This window comes from Scyliorhinus canicula, chromosome 29 (genome assembly GCF_902713615.1).
Source record: "Scyliorhinus canicula chromosome 29, sScyCan1.1, whole genome shotgun sequence".
Lineage (NCBI taxonomy): Eukaryota > Metazoa > Chordata > Chondrichthyes > Carcharhiniformes > Scyliorhinidae > Scyliorhinus > Scyliorhinus canicula.
Window position 1 is genome coordinate 6,378,103 of NC_052174.1, and position 18,555 is coordinate 6,396,657.

Genomic DNA, 18,555 nt, shown 5'->3' on the forward strand with positions numbered 1-18,555 from the left:
TACAGACAGGGTGGAGAGCAAGAAGCTTTTTCCCAGAATGCGGGACTCAATTACTAGGGGTCACGAGTTCAAGGTGAGAGGGGAAAAGTTTAAGGGAGATATGCGTGGAAAGTTCTTTAAGCAGAGGGTGGTGGGTGCCTGGAATGCATTGCCGGAAGAGTTGGTAGAGGCGGGCACGATAGCGTCATTTAAGATTTATCTGGACAGATACATGAATGGGCAGGGAGCAGGGAAATACAGATCCTTAGAAAATAGATGACAGTTTTAGATAGAGGATCTGGATGGGTCAAGGCTTTGAGGGCCGAAGGGCCTGTTCCTGTGCTGTAATTTTTATTTGTTCTTTGTTCTTTGTTATATCTAGATGACTGTAGCTGAGCAGGTATTTATATTTGTAGTGGATAAAAAATGCCTACTGTGTGTGTTTATAAAAACGTTAACTAAATTGGGAGAATAATTTTGATTAAAAGTGAATAACACCTGAAAGGGAGGCCTTGTGCTCCTCATAACCAAAATTAACAAACAGCTGTAGGTCAGGTGAACTCCATGATAAACTTTGGAGTTTTCTAAACCCTGGCCCATAACAGCCTGCAGTTCTAACCACTGTGCCATCATGCCGTCCCACTTGAGGGTCACCAAACTCTCAGGAGGGGCGAGGTTGAGAAGGCGTTCATGAATAATCTTCGCTGGCAGGGAAATTGAACCAACGCTAACAGCCTCTCTCTGCACAATGAACGAGCGGCCGCGACAACTCAGCTGAACCGGCACCCAAAGGGAGGGTAACGTGGCCAGACTCCCAGATGACCATAAACTGCTTTCTCCTTTGCTGGGGACAGCTGACTGGTGGTCATTTAACATGAGGATCAGCACACATCAGGCTAGACTTTCCTCTGCCTCCTGAACCAGCCAGGTGAGCTGAAGCAGCCCCGAAACCAGCCCACAAACCGACCACCAAACCAGCCCCCAAACCGACCTCCTCTGACACAAAAAACGTTATTTATGACAAATTACAGAACTTGTGCAGCAAAGCATCTGCTTTATATTCCATGGAGTATTTAAAGAAATGTATGGGTCTAAGGCATCTGCTCCAAAATATTGATCTCTCGATTTGAATTGTTGATTTAAAACATTGCCTGTTTATTTTAAATAAATGTATTCATTACTCTTGTCACCAGTCAGCGTCAAGCTTATCTGTTCGATTACCACCATTATTTATTTGTGCACTGAAACTCTGTCGTGACATCTGGTTGTGTGTGGTCTCCCCATGAATGCAACAAAACAAAATCTTTACAGAACAATGCTGCCTAATATATCAGACAATTTGCCAAGTAGGCAGTTAGTTGGCAAATATTGAACTCTCAGCAAGTGGCGTTAGTTTGGATCGGAGTACAGATACGAGTGCAGGTTAATTCTGCCAATTAGTCTGTTCATCTGCTGTACTGTGTAAGTTAATGTAACAAACAGGAGTGTGAATGGAAAAAAAATGTGAAATTGGATTTGCTAATCCGAAAAATAAATCTTCCCTTCTAGAAATGCTAATTTTGATGCTTGTTCGAAAAACAAACAAACAAACACATCCTTCACTTGTCGCTGGGTGGTGATGCTGGATGTCCCTCCCTAACAGCACTGGGGGTGCACCTACACAACATAGAGAGCAGCGATAAAGAATGCAACTCATCATCACTTTCCCAAGGGCAATTAGGGATGGGCATTTAATGCTGGTTTACCCAGCTATGCCCCATCCCGGAAATGTTTTTATTTTAAAATCCGTTTACATTAACTAAACTTTCTCGATTAATCCTCACTTCTCAACACTCCTCGTTTTAGATACTCCTCGATTTCCTGAGTTAGGTGCAACATTTTTCAGATTCTTTCCTTTTACTTTTCAGTTCAGTGTTTCCGATATGATTTAAGAATGGAAACCATTTCGATGTAACAGAAATGTATTTACATTTTCTGCATAATTATCTGAGATTTGAGTAAAGATGTTTGGCCAAGCTCACTGTATCGAAGACTATGACCCTAATATTGTAAAAGATTGTTGTCGGAATATATGAGTTATGAATGAAGTGAAATGAAAATGAAAATCGCTTATTGTCACGAGTAGGCTTCAATGAAGTTACTGTGAAAAGCCCCTAGTCGCCACATTCCGGCGCCTGTCCGGGGAGGCTGGTACGGCTGGTACGGGAATCGAAACGTGCTGCTGGCCTGCTTGGTCTGCTTTAAAAGCCAGCGATTTAGCCTGGTGAGCTAAACCAGCTAAATGACTCCATGCCTTTCATTACAGCAAACCCTGTAAGGAATGTGCACGTTTACCTCCAGAGCACCTCCATTGAACAAGGCAAGCTCCAGACATCAGTTGCAACAACAACATCAGTTATTGAACAAGTCATCGAACTACACGATCCAGGCAGCATATTCGTCTTTATTGAACTGACGATTCCCTCTTAGAACTCGTCAAATGGTCCGGTAACATTGAAAACAGAATGCTTCTCGGCATGCTAGTTCGATAGTTGCACCAATGATTGTCACTGAGTTGATGAGTTTATTGGTTAGGTATTAGTAGAATATGTAGATTGAACAATTTCGACTGATAAGATTGAGGTGGGGGAAACGAGCATTTTAAAATTTAAGTGCTTTTGGGAACTGCTGCCCTGAAAATTGAAAGCATGTTATCCTTTCCGAATATTGAAGGAATGCTTCCTGACATGCAGTATACTCGCAGTTAAGCTCTACTAAGTGGAGATAATGTCTGCGTTATGCTTTGCCAAAGAATTAGCTCAGCATGCGCTAAACATATGAATGCAAAAATATTAAGACAAATGATGGTCCTTCGGGACAAGAAGCGTTAAAAACATAACTATGTAGTGAAGAGACAGAACCAGCAGCTCAGAATGCAGTATCAAGAGTTGATAGAAAAACAAAATTCATCTTCTGGTGTGTTTTGTTTCACATCTGATCGACCAAATCTCTTCTTACATGTTATTTTAAAAAGGCAGCTTTAGACATCCTTATTATCAGTGTAGGCTTGGCCTTCTTCCAATTTCTACTCTGGGAATTCGATTGTTCTTGCAGTGAAAGTTGTTGACTTCACATGTTTGTTCATTGACTGTAACTAAGCCCAGTCAGCAAGGGACACTATCTTGCGATTTGATGGTAATGCTGTCCTATAAGTAAGAGGCATTCTCCGGAAGTATTGTTCAGATAGTTGCTGCCAGAATCAAAAGCAATCATCAACTCATTGATTATCATCTAAGGGGAAACAATGGGTCTTGGTTTCTTTGTCAAACTCCAGATACTATGGGCACTTCAAGATGCACAGATTACTTACTACCCTGTGTTGGCTGCAGTCGGTGTTCCGGGTAAGTTACGACCTGGTGCTAGTGCGATACAGTTTGAAATGAAATGGCATTCATCAGACGCAACTCAATTATTGATACGGTGACACGGTGGTTAGCACTGCTGCATCACAACACCAGGGGACCCGGGTTCGATTCCAGCCTTGTGTGACTGTTTATGTGGAGCTTGCACTTTCTCTTGTGCACGCGTGGGTTTCCTCGGGGTGCTTTGTCCTCTCACGGGTTTGGTTGATTGGCCATGCGAAATTGCCCCTCAGTATCCAAAGTTATGGAGGTTAGGTGGTGTAACAGGAATACGGCAGCATAGTGGTTAGCACAAATGCTTCACAGATCCAGAGTCCCAGGTTCGAATCCTGGTTTGTGTCACTGTCTGTGTGGAGTCTGCACGTTCTCCCCATCTGTGCGTGGGTTTCCTCCGGGTGCTTCGGTATCCTCCCACAGCCCAAAGATGTGCAGGTTAGGTGAATTTGGCCAGGCAAAATTGCCCTCAGGGTCCAAATTGCCCTTAATGTTAGGTGGGGTTACTGGGTTATGGGGATAGGGTGGAAGTATGGGCTTGGGTAGGGTGCCCTTTCCGAGAGCCGGTGCAGACTCGATGGGCCGAATGGCCTCCTTCTGCACTGTAAATTCTATGAAACCAGCCATCTTCTATGAATAGGGCGGTGAAATGGTCCAAGGTACGATACCATTTCAGAGGGTCAGTGCAGATTCTATGGGTCGAATGGCCTCCTTATGAACTGAAGGGGTTCTATGTTATTACTTCTCATATTTTGTTCAATTTCGGTAAATCTAACACTCCACTTTAACCACTAATCATGTTGCATCTACTGAGTTCGAGTGTTCGATAAGAAAACGTTTTACAACCCAACCTTTTATTTCTAAGACTTGATGTGTGTGTCTGTGAATATCTCGTTGCCCCTGAGATTTAAGTAGCTGTGTTTATTCATTGATCGACCACGAACAATCGAGAAGTGATGGATGAGATGTTGCGTGAATTTGAATATCCAGAATGAACCGGGATTTAATATTTAACAATTTGGATAAGGAAGAGAGAAGTTGAAGAATCAGTTTCGAAGCAATGTTTGGGAAAGATTGATGCCTGTTTTTGCATTCATATACTCTGCACAAGTATATACGGAGCAAGTGAGCATAGTCAATGAATGAGCAAAGACAGTAGGTCTGGTTATCTCTACCATTCAGAATGTATAATCTACTCCCTTATTCCCATTAATCACCGTTTATTGTCTCCCATGTCAGAAAAATAAGGTCGCCTTAATCAATTTCAATCTATATTGAAGAGTCATGAGACATAGGAGCTGAAATAGGCCACTCGGCCCATCGATGCTTGCCTGCCATTCAATCATGGCTGATAATTTTCTCATCCCCATTCTCCTGCCTTCTCCCCATAACTCCCGATCCCCTTATTAATCAAGAAACTAACTATCTCTGTCTTAAAGACAGTCAGTGATTTGGCCTCCACTGCCTTCTGCGGCAAAAAGTTGCACAGACTCACCACCTTCTGGCTAAATAAATTCCTCCTCATCTGTTTTGAAGGAGTCATACATAAGCAATGAGGAACTTTTATGACAACCCCAGCCTTTATCTGAAAAAGGTTTGTAAAACAATGGGCTTTGAAATTAGACAACAGTGCAGAGTTCAATTTGAGTAATGCATTCAGATTTAGCGACTGCACAACAGAAGGTGCATACTGACCTTGCGGAAGTTGCAGTGCAGATTCCACCCGAGGACACCGGGTCTAAATGTTGCAAATTCATGACCCAGTTGGATAGATGCAAGTTGCATTCTTAAAGTATTAAAACACTGATGGGTGATCTGTTTGCGGTAAGAACATTGATTCAATGATTTATTCGGGTAGACAGAAGAGCAATCTCCTGTGATATGAGAGCCATGCAAAAATGTAGAGGCTTAAATTGAGAACTAATCCACCTCACGGTAAGAGTATGAGAAATAAAGTAATGGAGTTATAGAAAAGTGGTACAGAAGAAGTCCCAGCGAGCCAGCACAATTGAAGAAGAATCTATTAGTCCCATTTCATCGCTCATTCCTCAGATTTATCCAATGTTTGTCCGCACGACAATCCTTTTTGAGGTTAAAATTGAATAATTTTTCGCACCCTAAAGGGCAGTAAAATCTAAATTCCAGCAATGAGATGCATTTCCTTCCTTTTTTATAAATGTTTTTTATTGAGTTTTCATATTTTATATACGATAGATTACAAATTATTAGAGAGGAAAAAAAAAAGAAAACACAAAAATTTAACATGAATATTTACAGGTAAGCATCTTCATAACAACAATTGTGGCCGCCTCCTTTAGCCAGCATACATATTTTACATTCCCCAGTATGGCCGAGGCACATGTTTATAGGCATTCATTTATAGTTGGTTTTGGGCCTTGGCTTGCCATCAAACCCCCATAACGAGCCCGAAACCACCCCCCCTCCCCCCGGCTACCTTCCCCCGATTCCCGTCCATTTTCCCGATTCTTGGCCACCCGACTATTCTTCCTCTTGTACGTTGGCCACAAACAGGTCCCAGAACAGTTGCATGAATGGCTCCCATGTTCTGTGGAAGCCGTCGTCCGACCCTCGGATGGCGAATTTGATTTTCTCCATTTGGAGAGATCGGACAGCCAGTCTGCAGCTCTGTGTGGTGCTGCTGACCGCCAGCCAAACAGGATTCTACGGCGGGCGATCAGGGAGGCAAAGGCAAGGGCGTCCGCCCTCCTCCCCTGGAATAGATCTGGCTGGTCTGAAACCCCGAAGACCGCCACTATCGGGCATGGCTCCACCCTCACCCCCACCACTTTGGACATAGCCTCGAAGAAGGCTGTCCAGTACTCCACAAGTCTGGGGCAAGACCAGAACATGTGGGCGTGGTTGGCCACGCCTCTTTGGCACCGCTCACATCTGTCCTCCACCTCTGGGAAGAACCTACTCATACGGTTTCTCTATAAGTGGGCTCTATGTACCACTTTTAGTTGCGTCAGGCTGAGCCTTGCGCACGTGGAGGTGGAGTTGACCCTATGCAGTGCTTCGCTCCAGAGTCCCCACCCTATCTCCATCCCCAGGTCGTCCTCCCATTTCCTTCTTGTTGCGTCCAGTACGGTGTCGTCCCTAACTACCAGTTGGCCATACATGTCACTACAGTTCCCTTTCTCTAGGATACTTGCGTCCAGTAGGTCTTCCAGTAGTGTCTGTCGTGGCGGTTGTGGGTACGTCCTTGTCTCCTTTCGTAGGAAGTTTTTGAGCTGCAGGTACCGTAGCTCGTTCCCCCCAGCTAGCTGAAATTTCTCTGTCAGTTCGTCCAGTGTTGCGATCCTGTCGTCCGTGTATAGGTCCCTGACTGTCAGTGTCCCCCCGTCCTGTCTCCACCTTTTGAAGGTGGCGTCAGTCAGTGCTGGTTTGAACCTATGGTTGTTGCAGATGGGAGCCTTGTCCGACATTTTGTACAGGCCAAATTGCTGCCGCAGTTGGTTCCAGGATTGGAGGGTGGCTGTCACCACTGGGCTGCTGGAGTGTTTTTTGGGTGGGGATGGGAGTTCTGCCGTGGCGAGGGCCCGGAGGGAGGTTCCCATGCAGGAGGCCTCCTCCACACGTACCCACTCGGCTTCTGGCTCCTGGATCCATCCCCTTACTCGCTCGGCTGTTGCCGCCCAGTGGTAGAATTGTAGATTCGGGAGGGCTAGCCCCCCCCCCCCCTGGTTTTTATTTTTGTAGGACCTTCTTTGGGATCCTAGCATTTTTACCACCCCCCCCCCCCCCTCATACGAACGCCATGATAAGCTTGTCCAGCGGTTTGAAAAAGGCCTTGGGGATGTAGATCGGAATGGATCTAAACAGGAAGAGGAACCTGGGCAGTACGTTCATTTTGATCGTCTGGACTCCCCCGCGAGGGAGAACGGGAGTGTGTTCCATCTTTGCAGGTCCTTTTTAACTTCCTCCGTCAGGCTGGTGAGGTTCCATTTGTGGATCCCTTTCCAGTCATGGGCTATTTGGATCCCCAGGTAGCGGAATTTATGTCGGGCTTGTTTGAACGGCAGCCCCTTTAGTGCTGCCCCCCCCCCCCCTTTCCGGGTGTACTGGGAAGTTCTCACTTTTGCTCATGTTGAGTTTGTAGCCCGAGAAGGCTCCAAACTCTTTCAGGAGCGCGATGATTCCGTCCATGCTGCTTTGTGGGTCCGAGATGTCGAGGAGCAGATCATCCGCATAGAGTGAGACTCTGTGCTCTCTACCTCCCCTTCGGATCCCCCTCCACTTTTTTGCTGCCCTGAGCGCAATTGCAAGCGGTTCGATTGCTCGTGCAAACAGCATCGGGGACAGTGGGCATCCTTGTATGGTGCCCCTGTGCAGCTGGAAGTATTGGGAGTTGGTATTGTTGGTCCATACACTCGCCATGGAAGCGTTGTATAGGAGCTTTACCCAAGCGGTGAACCCTGTTCCAAGCCCGAACCGCTCCAGTACCTCTATGAGGTATTTCCATTCGACTCTGTTGAAGGCCTTTTCTGCGTCCAGGGAGACGATCACCTCTTGTGTTCTCTCCCCGGAGGGGGTCATTATCACGTTCAGCAGGCGCCTGATGTTCGCGGTAAGCTGTCTACCTTTGACGAAGCCCGTCTGGTCCTCTGTGACCACCTCAGGTACACAGTCTTCTAGCCTTTTGGCTAGGATTTTGCCAGTATTTTGGCGTCTGCGTTCAGCAGAGATATGGGTCTGTATGACCCACATTCCGTTGGGTCCTTGTCTTTCTTAGGTACCAGCGAGATTGAGGCCTGTACTAACGTGGGTGGCAGTGTGCCCCTAGCTAGCGAGTCTGTGAACATCTCCCGCAGGTGCGGGGCCTGCGCTGTCGCGAATTTTTTGTAGAAGTCCGCCGGGAATCCGTCCGGTCCCGGCGCCTTCCCCGTCTGCATGGAGCAAATGCTCTCCATGATCTCTCCCAGTGCTAGTGGTGCTTCCAGATCCCGTTTTCTGCCCTCTCCCACGACTGGTATGTCCAGTCCATCCAGAAACCGGTTCCTCCCAGCCTTCCCCGTTGGGGGCTCAGAGGTGTACAGCTCTTGGTAGAAGGCCTTGACCGTTTTGTTAATCCTCTCTGGTTCTGTTTCCCACGTGCCTCTGGCACCTCTGATTTGCGCAATTTCTCTGCTGGTTGCCTGCTTTCTCAGCTGGTGTGCCAACAGGCGGCTGGCTTTGTCTCCATGTTCGTACAGGGCCCCGCGTGCATGGCGGAGTTGGTGTACTGCTTTCCTGGTGGAGAGCAGGTCAAAGTTCCTTTGTAATTCTTTTCTCTCCGCCAGGAGCTCTACGGTCGGGGCCTCGGAGTATTTACGGTCTACCTCCAGTATGGAGTCGATCAGCTTCTGCCTAGCCACCCTTTCCTCCCTATCTCTTTGCGCTTTGTAGGCAATGATTTCCCCTCTTAGTACGGCCTTAAGCGCTTCCCAGAACGTGGAGGATGAGACCTCCCCGTTTTGGTTGTTCTCCGTGTACTCCGCTATGGCCCGCGCTATCCTTTCGCTGAAGGCCTTGTCAGCTAGTAAGGCACCGTCCAACCTCCATGTGGGGCGCTGGGCCCTTCCCGTCTCTAGCCGCACGTCCATGTAGTGTGGAGCGTGGTCTGATATCACAATTGCGGAGTATTCCACCTTGTCTATCCCTGGAAGCACCGTTTTCCCCACCACAAAGAAGTCAATTCTGGTGTACACGTTGTGTACTGGGGAGAAGAAAGAGAATTCTTTCTCCCCCGGGTGGGCGAATCTCCAGGGGTCTACTACTCCCATCTGCTCCATATAGTGACTGAGTTCCCTTGCCATGTTTGAGGTTTTCCCCGTTCTGGGTTTTGATCTGTCCGTCTTTGGGTCCTGTACACAGTTGAAGTCCCCCCTCATGATTAGTCGGTGCGTCGCTATGTCCGGGATTTCTGCCATGGTCTTTTGGATGAAGCTTGTGTCGTCCCAGTTGGGCGCGTACACGTTGACTAGAACTACCGGCGTCCCATCCAGGGCCCCGCTGACCATGACATACCGCCCCCCTGGGTCTGTAACCGTCTTTGTCGCCCTAAACATTGTCCTCTTGCCAATCAGGATCGCCACCCCCCTGGCCCTTGTCCCATAACAGGAATGATAGGTTTGTCCCACCCAGCCCTTTCTTACCCGCAGTTGGTCCTGCTCCCTCAGGTGTGTCTCTTGGAGGAAGACTATGTCGGCCCTCATGTTTCTGAGGTGGGTGAGGACTCTAGATCTCTTCACTGGGCCGTTAAGTCCCCTTACGTTCCAGGTGACTATCCTGGTGGTGGGCTCCGCCCCCTCGCTCCTGTGGGATTAACCATATTTGTCCGGTGGACGCGCCCCTGCCCTCTGGGGTTTTCCTTTGTTAGGGGGCCGTCCAGGATGGCCACTATCACTGCTCTCCCCATGTGGTCGGGTCTCTGCGCTCCGGGGTTTCCCTTTGTTAGGGGGCCGTCCAGGATGGCCGCTGTCACTCCTCTCCCCATGTGGTCGGGTCGCTGCGGGTCCCGGGGGCACCCGCCATGGCCGTCCACTGTGTGTCCGCAACACGTGTAGTCCCCTGCACTCCGGGGGGGGGGCCCTTCGCCCACAGACCGTACTGGGTGGGTGCTTGCAGCGGTTCCCTGTTTCGAGCCCTTGTTTGTGGCACTTTGTGGCCCTGTTCCTTTTCTGGCCTCTTTTGTCCCTTTGTCCCTGCATTTCCCCTCCCTGGTCTCTCGCACCCCGGGTGTCCCCCGCCCCGCTCTCTCCCTTTTCCCCCCTCCCCGGTGTACCCCTCCTTTGCCCCTCTATCCCCTATTCCTGTCCCCATTTGCTCTCCCGACTTTGATGGGTGATCCTCCCCCTCCCCTGCCTGGCGCCTTCCCCCCTGTTGGGGGTGCGCTGCGGCCCTGCTTTGTTGCGTGCCCCCGTCGCTAGCTTTCCTGCTAGCACAGTGGCTCCCCTCTCGGAGGTTGCTGTCCCGCTTCTCCTCTCCCTTCTCCAATACTCCCGTTCCCTCGTGCTGGGGCCTGGCCTCCCACCTGGAGCGGTCCCTTGGGCAGTGGGTTGTTTTTTGTTCTGGGTGTTCCTGCCGGTGGGGAGGGGGCTGGCTTTGCCTCGCCCCTCCCCCCCCCCCCCGTCGGCATGTCGTTTCTCCTTGCCATGGGCCCCTCGTCCCTACCTCCCATGGCGTTTTTCCAGCCCGTGCTCCTCGACGAACCTATTCGCGTCAGCAGGGGCTGTAAAGAAATATTCCTTGTTTTGGTATGTGACCCAGAGTTTTGCTGGGTACAGCATACCAAAACGCACTTTGTTCTTGTAGAGAGCTGCTTTCGCTCTGTTGAACTCAGCCCGTCTCTTAGCTATGTCCGCTCCAAGATCCTCGTAGACACGGATGGCGTGCCCGTTCCATTTTCAGGCTCTATTTTCCTTGGCCCAGCGCAGGATTGTCTCCCTTTCCCGGTACCGGTGCAGTTTGGCTATGACTGCTCTCGGTTGTTCCCCTGTCTTGGGCTTCGGGCGCAGTGACCGATGAGCTCTGTCCATTTCCAGTGGGGTGGGAAAAGTGTCCCCCCCCCACTAAGGAGCCCAGCATCGCAGCCACGAATGTTGTGGGATTTCTGCCCTCGATCCCCTCTGGCAGGCCCACTATCCTAACATTTTGCCTTCTCGAGCTGTTCTCCTGGTCATCTACCCTGCCCTTCAGGCTCCCCTGTGTTGCACCCAGTCTCGCCACTTCCCTCTCCAGGGCCGTGACCCGGTCGCTCATGTCGGTCGCTGCTTTCTCCAGCTCTTTAATGGTTGCCTCATGGGCTTCCAGTTTCTCCCCTTGGGCATCCACTTTCTCCTCCAATCTGGTCAGAGCCTGCTGCACCCCTGACATGGCCCTGGTCACTGCTGCCTGTACTGCGGCCTCTGCATCTGCTTTCAACTCTGCCCTGATTGCCTGCAGCTGCTCCCTCTCCACCTCGGCAAAGGCTGCCTTCCAATTCACGCACCCCTCTAACCCCAGGGGAGAGGGTACCTGTCTGTCCAGCTCTTTTTGATGCGGCGATACATCCTTCCCGTCGCTTCATGTGCTGATTCGTTCGCCCGAGCTGGCTTGCCCTTTGCCCCGGCTACTTCCGGTGCCCCCTTTCTCTTGGCTCCCTTCTGGCATTTTGTTCTCCCCCTTCCCTTTCATCTTTTCTTCTGCCCTTGTTTTTCTTTCCCCCCCTTTTCCGCACCCTATTTTTATTTTATTTATTATTATTTTTTTTTATTTTTTTTTTCCCCCCCTTCTTTCCTTTACCCCTTTATTTTATTTATTTATTTCTTAATTATTTTCTCTCCTCCTCCCCGCTTTTATGCAACTCCTCTCCGATGGGCTTACTTTTGCTGGGAGCGAGTGTAAAAAGAGAGAAAATAGTATATACTCCCCCCTTTCTCTTTACCAGTTTTCTTTTGGGGGTTTTTTTTTTAAACAGAAATATGTCTGTTTTTTGGTTTTCTCTCCCCCTTCCTTTCTCCTCACTCACCCAGGAGAGAGAGAGAGAGAGGCTTTTGCCCAGTCCCTTTGTTCTTGCCACGTGGTGGTTGCTGCCGTTTGGGTGGGCCGGTGTTCGCTGCCCGTTGGGGGGGGTCTCCGCTGCCGGTTGGGGGGTCCCCGCTGCCGGTTGGGGGGGTCCCCGCTGCCGGTTGGGGGGGGGGGGGGGTCCCCGCTGCCGGTTGGGGGGGTCCCCGCTGCCGGTTGGGGGGGTCCCCGCTGCCGGTTGGGGGGGGGTCCCCGCTGCCGGTTGGGGGGTGGGGTCCCCGCTCCCGCACTTCGCGACCTCCTGGTCGCTGCCTCCGGCCTGGCTCCCCCCTTCGGTCCCGCACCGCTCCTGGCCTGCGTTTGGGGGGGGGGGAGGGCCTGCCGCTGCCGCACCGCTCCTGGCCTGCGTTGCGGGGGGGGGAGGGCCTGCCGCTGCCGCACCGCTCAAGGCCTGCGTTGGGGGGGAGGGCCTGCCGCTGCCTCACCGCACCTGGCCTGCGTTGGGGGGGGGGAGGCCTGCCGCTGCCGCACCGCTCAAGGCCTACGTTGGGGGGGGGGGGTTGGACCTGCCGCTGCCGAGCCCCTCTGCTGCCGCCGCTGCCGTCAAGCCCTGCCGCTAAGCCCCGCTGCCGCCGCCGCCGAGTCCCTCTGTCGCCGCCGCCGAGCCCCGTCGCTGCCGCCGATGCTCCTCCGCCGACCGGCCTGCCGGGGGGTCCCTTCCTTGCTGTCTGCCGCGTGCGGGAGCCCCTCTCCCTGCGACCGCTTCGCTCGCCGACCGGAAGTCCAATCTGCATTTCCTTCCTGACCGTCTGCTCCTATTGACAATTATCTTAGAAATGTACTCTCTGGTTATCTTCAGCTGCTTTAAAATGATAGCACTCACTGTCTTTAAACTCACCATTTTGTCACTACCTTCCCGCTCCAAGCACAACAACGCCAGCGTCCACAGTATATCTACTCCAGAATGGTTCGAGTCTTTCTTTAAGAACCTTCTCCTAAGCCTTCCCATCCTATCCAAATTCTGGCGCCCTGAACTGGTAGGTGTATCCTGCTGAATTAGTTGAAATATAAATAGTGTTTCAAGAACTTGAGCAGAACTGCATGTTTTTTGAATAGGAACATATAGAATTGGAGATCGAGGAGGCTATCCAGCACTTCTGCGCCATTCATTGTGATCGAGACTGATCAGATCATCCAACGCAATTGCCTAATCCCACTTTCTCCCCATATCATGAGACATACAGTGCAGAAGGAGGCCATTCAGCCCATCCAGTCTGCACTGACCCACTTAAACCCCACCTCTACCCTATCCCCGTAATCCATCCTAACCTTCTTTGGTCACTAAGGGCAATTCATCATGGCTAATCCACCTAACCTGCACGTCTTTGCACTGTGGGAGGAAACGGGAGCACCCGGAGTAAACCCACGCAGACACGGGGAGAACATGCAGACTCCGCACAGACAGTGACCCAGCAGGGAATCGAACCTGGGACACTGGCGCTGTGAAGCCACGGTGCTAATCACTGCTTCAAGGAGACCACTATCATACCGGTACCAAAGAAGAACCAGGCAACATGCCTCAATGACTACCGCCCTGTGGCCCTGACGTCAGTTGTAATGAAGTGCTTCGAGAGGCTGATCATGAAGCGCATCACCTCCATACTCCCGGAACGCCTTGACCCACTTCAATTCGCATACCGTCACAACCGGTCCACATCCGACGCCATTTCCCTGGCCCTACACTCATCCCTAAAGCATCTCGAAAACAAGGACTCCTACATCAGACTCCTATTTATTGACTACAGCTCCGCCTTCAACACCATAATCCCAGCCAAGCTCATATCAAATCTCCAAAACCTAGGACTTGGCTCTCCACTCTGCAGCTGGATCCTTGACTTTCTGACCAACAGACCACAGCCAGTAAGAATGAACACCAACACCTCCTCCACAATAGTCCTCAACACCGGTGCCCCGCAAGGCTGCGTACTTAGCCCCCTACTCTACTCCCTGTACACACACGACTGCGTGGCAAAACGTGGTTCCAACTCCATCTCCAAGTTTGCTGACGATACGACCATAGTGGGCCGGATCTCGAATAACGACGAGTCCGAATACAGGAGGGAGATAGAGAACCTACTGGAGTGGTGAAACGACAACAATCTCTCCCCCAATGCCAGCAAAACTAAAGAGCTGGTCATCGACTTCAGGAAGCAAAGTACTGTACACACCCCTGTCAGCATCAACGGAGCCGAGGTGGAGATGGTTAGCAGTTTCAAATTCCTAGGGGTGCACATCACCAAAAATCTATCCTGGTCCACTCACGTCGACGCTATCACCAAGAAAGCACAACAGCGCCTGTACTTACTCAGGAAACTAAAGAAATTCGGCATGTCCACATTACCAACTTTTACAGATGCACTATGGAAAGCATCCTATCGTGCTGTATCACAGCCTGGTATGGCAACTGCTCGGCCCAGGACCGCAAGGAACTTCAGAGTGTCGTGAATACTGCCCAGTCCATCACACGAACCTGCCTCCGATCCATTGATTCCATCTACACCTCGCTATGCCGAGGGAAAGCGGGCAGCATAATCAAGGATCCCTCCCACCCGGCTTACTCACTTTTCCAACATCTTCCATCGGGCACGAGATTCAGAAGTCTGAGAACACGCACGAACAGACTCAAAAACAGCTTCTTCCCCACTGTCACCAGACTCCTAAATGAACCTCTTATTTACTGACCTCATTAACACTACACCCTGTATGCTTCAACCGATGCCAATGCTTATGTATTGTATATCTTGTGTTGCCCGATTATGTATTCTCATGTCTTTTCTTGAATTTTGTTTAATTCCCTTTTCTAATGATCTGTTGAGCTGCTTGCAGAAAAATATTTTTCACTGTACCTCGGTACACGTGACAATAAACAAATCTAATCCAATCCAATCCAAATTGTGCTACCATGCTGCCGTTTTATCTTGCCCTGCTATCCTTTGATCCCCTTCGCCCTCAGTGTTATATCGAACTGCTTTTTGGAAACATGCCATGTATTGGTCTCAACTACTTTCTGTGGTAACAAATTCCACAGGCTCACCACTCTCATTTGTCTATATCGATAAAGCTTAGGACTTCAATTTTTTCCACCATTTTGTTAGGTGCTGTCAACGTCTAAGTTGTAAACAAGTACACCTCTTGTCCATTCGCTCCTGTGTTCCGCCTGAAGTTGTCCCAGATAATTTCCTTTTCATTGCATTATTACTACAAATCTCTGGGCTGAAGCCCAATTTTCCAGAACCAGGTGGTCATAGTCTGAGGTTTCAGGTTAAACTATTTCGGAGAGAGATGAGGAGACATTTCTTCAACAAAGAGTGGTGAGCCTGTGGAATTCACTACCAGAGGAAGCAGTTGATGCTGAAACATTGAATATATTCAAGAGGCGTCTGGATGTAGCACTTGGGGAGAATGAGATCAAAGGCTATGGGGAGAAAGCAGGATTAGGCTATTGAGTTGAATGATCAACCATGATCGGGATAAATGGCGGAGAAGGCTCGAAGGGCAAAAAAGCCTCCGCCTGCTCCTATCTTCTATGTATCTATATATGTATCTACTTTATATTTGCCAAATCCACTCTCCACCCTATGTTCATTTGAAAGTGAATTAATGAACGTCTTATGTTTACTGCACTTCTAATGCCCATGTCATCTGTAACTTATGGAATTGCGTACTGCACCACAAATCCAAGTCATTAATGGACATATGAGGAACAGTTGTCCTGAATTAAATGCTGGGGCATACGTCTCTGCAGTCCAAGAAAATGTCCACATGACACAGCTCTGTTATTCATCCCCTATCCAATTTTGTATCTATTCTGCTTTTTCCAATTCTAACATGTGGGTTTTAACGTTGTTACCTGGTCTATCCTATTCCGCTACATCATTTCCTTTTCAAATCCATGACCAAACTTTCATTTGATGTGGTTGGATCAATTATTTGCTGATCTATTGGTGATTACTCTGATTACAATGAGTATTTCTGGGCCACCCAATCAACGGGAAAATATTTACATTTAATCGGTTGATGCAGTGTTCACCAGCATGTTGCATACAGGGTCAACACGGTGGGGACAGTGGTTAACAGTGTTGCTTCACAGTGCCAGAGACCGAGATTCGATTCTGGCCTCGGGTGATTGCCTGTGTGGAGTCTGCACGTTCTCCCCGTGTCTGCGTAGGCTTCCTCCAGGTGCTCCGGTGACAGTCCAAGATGTGCGGTTCAGGTAGATTGGCTGTACTAAATGGCTCCGAAGTTACGGGGTACGGTGGGGGTTAGGTCTGGCTGGGCTGCTCTTTCAAAGGATCAGTGCAGACTCGACTAGCTGAATGGCCTCCTTCTGCACTGTAGGGATTCTATGAAAACGTGTGTTTATCATGAGGAGCATTCATGTTCATACTTTACAGACTACCCCACTGTTTCAGTGGTAATACATCCAACTTTTGGTATTACAGGAATATCTGTTGAATAATTATGTCATTTACTCTTGCAGTTAATGTGGTGACAATCGCAATCCTTTCTCGTGGAAAGTGTGGTCTCTCCAAATGTGTCACTCGCTATCTGGTAGCCATGGCAGCGACAGATCTACTGGTCATTATTTTCGATCTGATACTAAGGCAAATTCCTATTGTCTATCGTGAACAATTTAGGTTTGTACGCTCGGTTCGCTTGTGTAACATCCATGCTGTTCTGCTTTATGCTGTCACAGACTGTTCGGTATGGTTTACTGTTACTTTCACATTTGATCGCTTTATAGCTATTTCCACTCCAAAGTTAAGAGCTAAATATTGCACGGAGAAAACAGCAATTATTGTCCTCGGAACAGTGACTACAGTCAGCTGTTTCAAGAATATTTCCTGGTATTTTCTGTATACAGGTCGATATTGGCTTTCGAACAGTCCATGGTTTTGTCTCGTATTAATTAACGAAAGCCGCTCATTGGGCTGGGCCGTCTTTGAATTTCTGCATTACATTTTAACGCCATTTATACCATTTCTATTGATTCTACTGTTGAATGCCCTGACGGTCAGGAGCATTTTAGTGGCCAGCAGGGCCCGCAGGAGACTCCAGAGTCGCAGCAATGGAGAGAGTCCAGACGACCCAGAGATGACCAACAGAAGGAAATCAATGATTTTACTGTTTGTTATATCGGGTAATTTCATGGTGTTATGGATAGTGTTCATGGTATGTTCCATAATGAGACGCTTGGATTATTTGGGTTTTCCAATTTCTCTTCCCACGTTTGTATCTGAAATAGGCTTCATGCTGCAGCTTCTGAGTTGCTGCACGAACACTTTCATCTATGTAGTTACACAGAAAAAATTCAGAGATGAGGTGAAGAATGGAGTGAAATATCCAATTGAAAAGATGATTGCGTTAATTCGATGAGATGACCTCAGGCATTCTCATATAGATGTGCTGGCAAGATCTGTGAAAGGTAAATATTGGGGTATGAAGAGAGCATTAGGTTAGGTATGTGGTTCACATATAACAGAATCAAAGTCACTAATAAGCGCTGACATAGTACAAATGGTAGTCAAAGGGAGAGAGTGAAGCTAAGAAAAGAAAAACGGCGTCTTCTTCTTGAAGCAGAGGTCATTACTGAGTTATTCGTTGGGTACCTTGCACCTATTTGCATGGTAGAAGAACAAGTTGCCACAACAGGAATAGAAGGGACTGCAACAATATTGGTTAGGTTAAGATTAGGTACTTACAAGGATGCTAGTTCTCAAGTTGGGATAGTTATCTAGTCTGGTTCGAGTGCAGTTTCGGTTAATGACTAAAGTTCGGGAGCGTCTGTCACACATCTTTGATTCTGGTATGCTGCCAATGTGATGGAGCATTGTACATTCCGTATGCCTGTACAACAGAATTCAGTGGTCGACTGTACCTGGCAACGAGGGATCAATCCGACTACCTTCACAGTTGGGTCAACGTTTGTGAACAGAAACCTATTCAGACATCGAGGAAATAAAACGAAAAGCATTGGAATATGAAAGCACGGGCTAATAAATGAGTGTCACCCCTGCTTTGTCAAAAGAAACTCACATTTGATCAACTTGAACAAACTTTTTGGTCCAATTAAAATAGCGGCGGGAGAGAGTCGCAGGGCTTGACGTTGGCTTCCAAAACAAGCGTGACAAATTTCAACATTATATATTTCTTCTTTAAATTGTAGTTCATAAATATACAATAGCAACATGAATTGAAATTTACGGAATTCTGTAAAACAGAGAAAAGTGTTTGAAGCTTTCAAAGGTACGGTCTATATATATACATATATTTGTACTCCAGTTAGTGTTATAACTGGAGGGGAAGATTCCAAATGGAGCCATGCATCAAAGAACTGTAACTTTGATTTATTTTTAAAACCCGGGGGGACATATTCACAGAACTGCTAATTAGCTTCAACAACATGAAAAACAAACATTTATTAAATATGAATAAATTGGATTATGATGCAATTTGTTTTATCTCCTCCTCATCTTAACAATTACGCAGAGATTTTAGGATTCACACAGTTGGTGAAGTATATCTTAGTCTACAATCGTCTCATAACACAAAGTCCATTTTAAAGGCACAAGATGACTGTGGACAAATAGACACTCCTCTCTGAATTCAATTTAAC

The 18,555-nt window shown here is 48.5% G+C and overlaps 1 protein-coding gene across 1 annotated transcript; it reads left to right on the forward strand.

The window, feature by feature from the left end:
- Positions 1-3,262: 3,262 nt before the first annotated feature.
- LOC119958286 (probable G-protein coupled receptor 139) lies at positions 3,263-17,315 on the forward strand. The gene is made up of 2 exons (XM_038786718.1): positions 3,263-3,359; positions 16,420-17,315. The coding sequence occupies exons 1-2, from the start codon at positions 3,263-3,265 to the stop codon at positions 17,313-17,315; spliced, it is 993 nt and encodes a 330-aa protein (XP_038642646.1).
- The last annotated feature ends 1,240 nt before the right edge of the window (positions 17,316-18,555 follow it).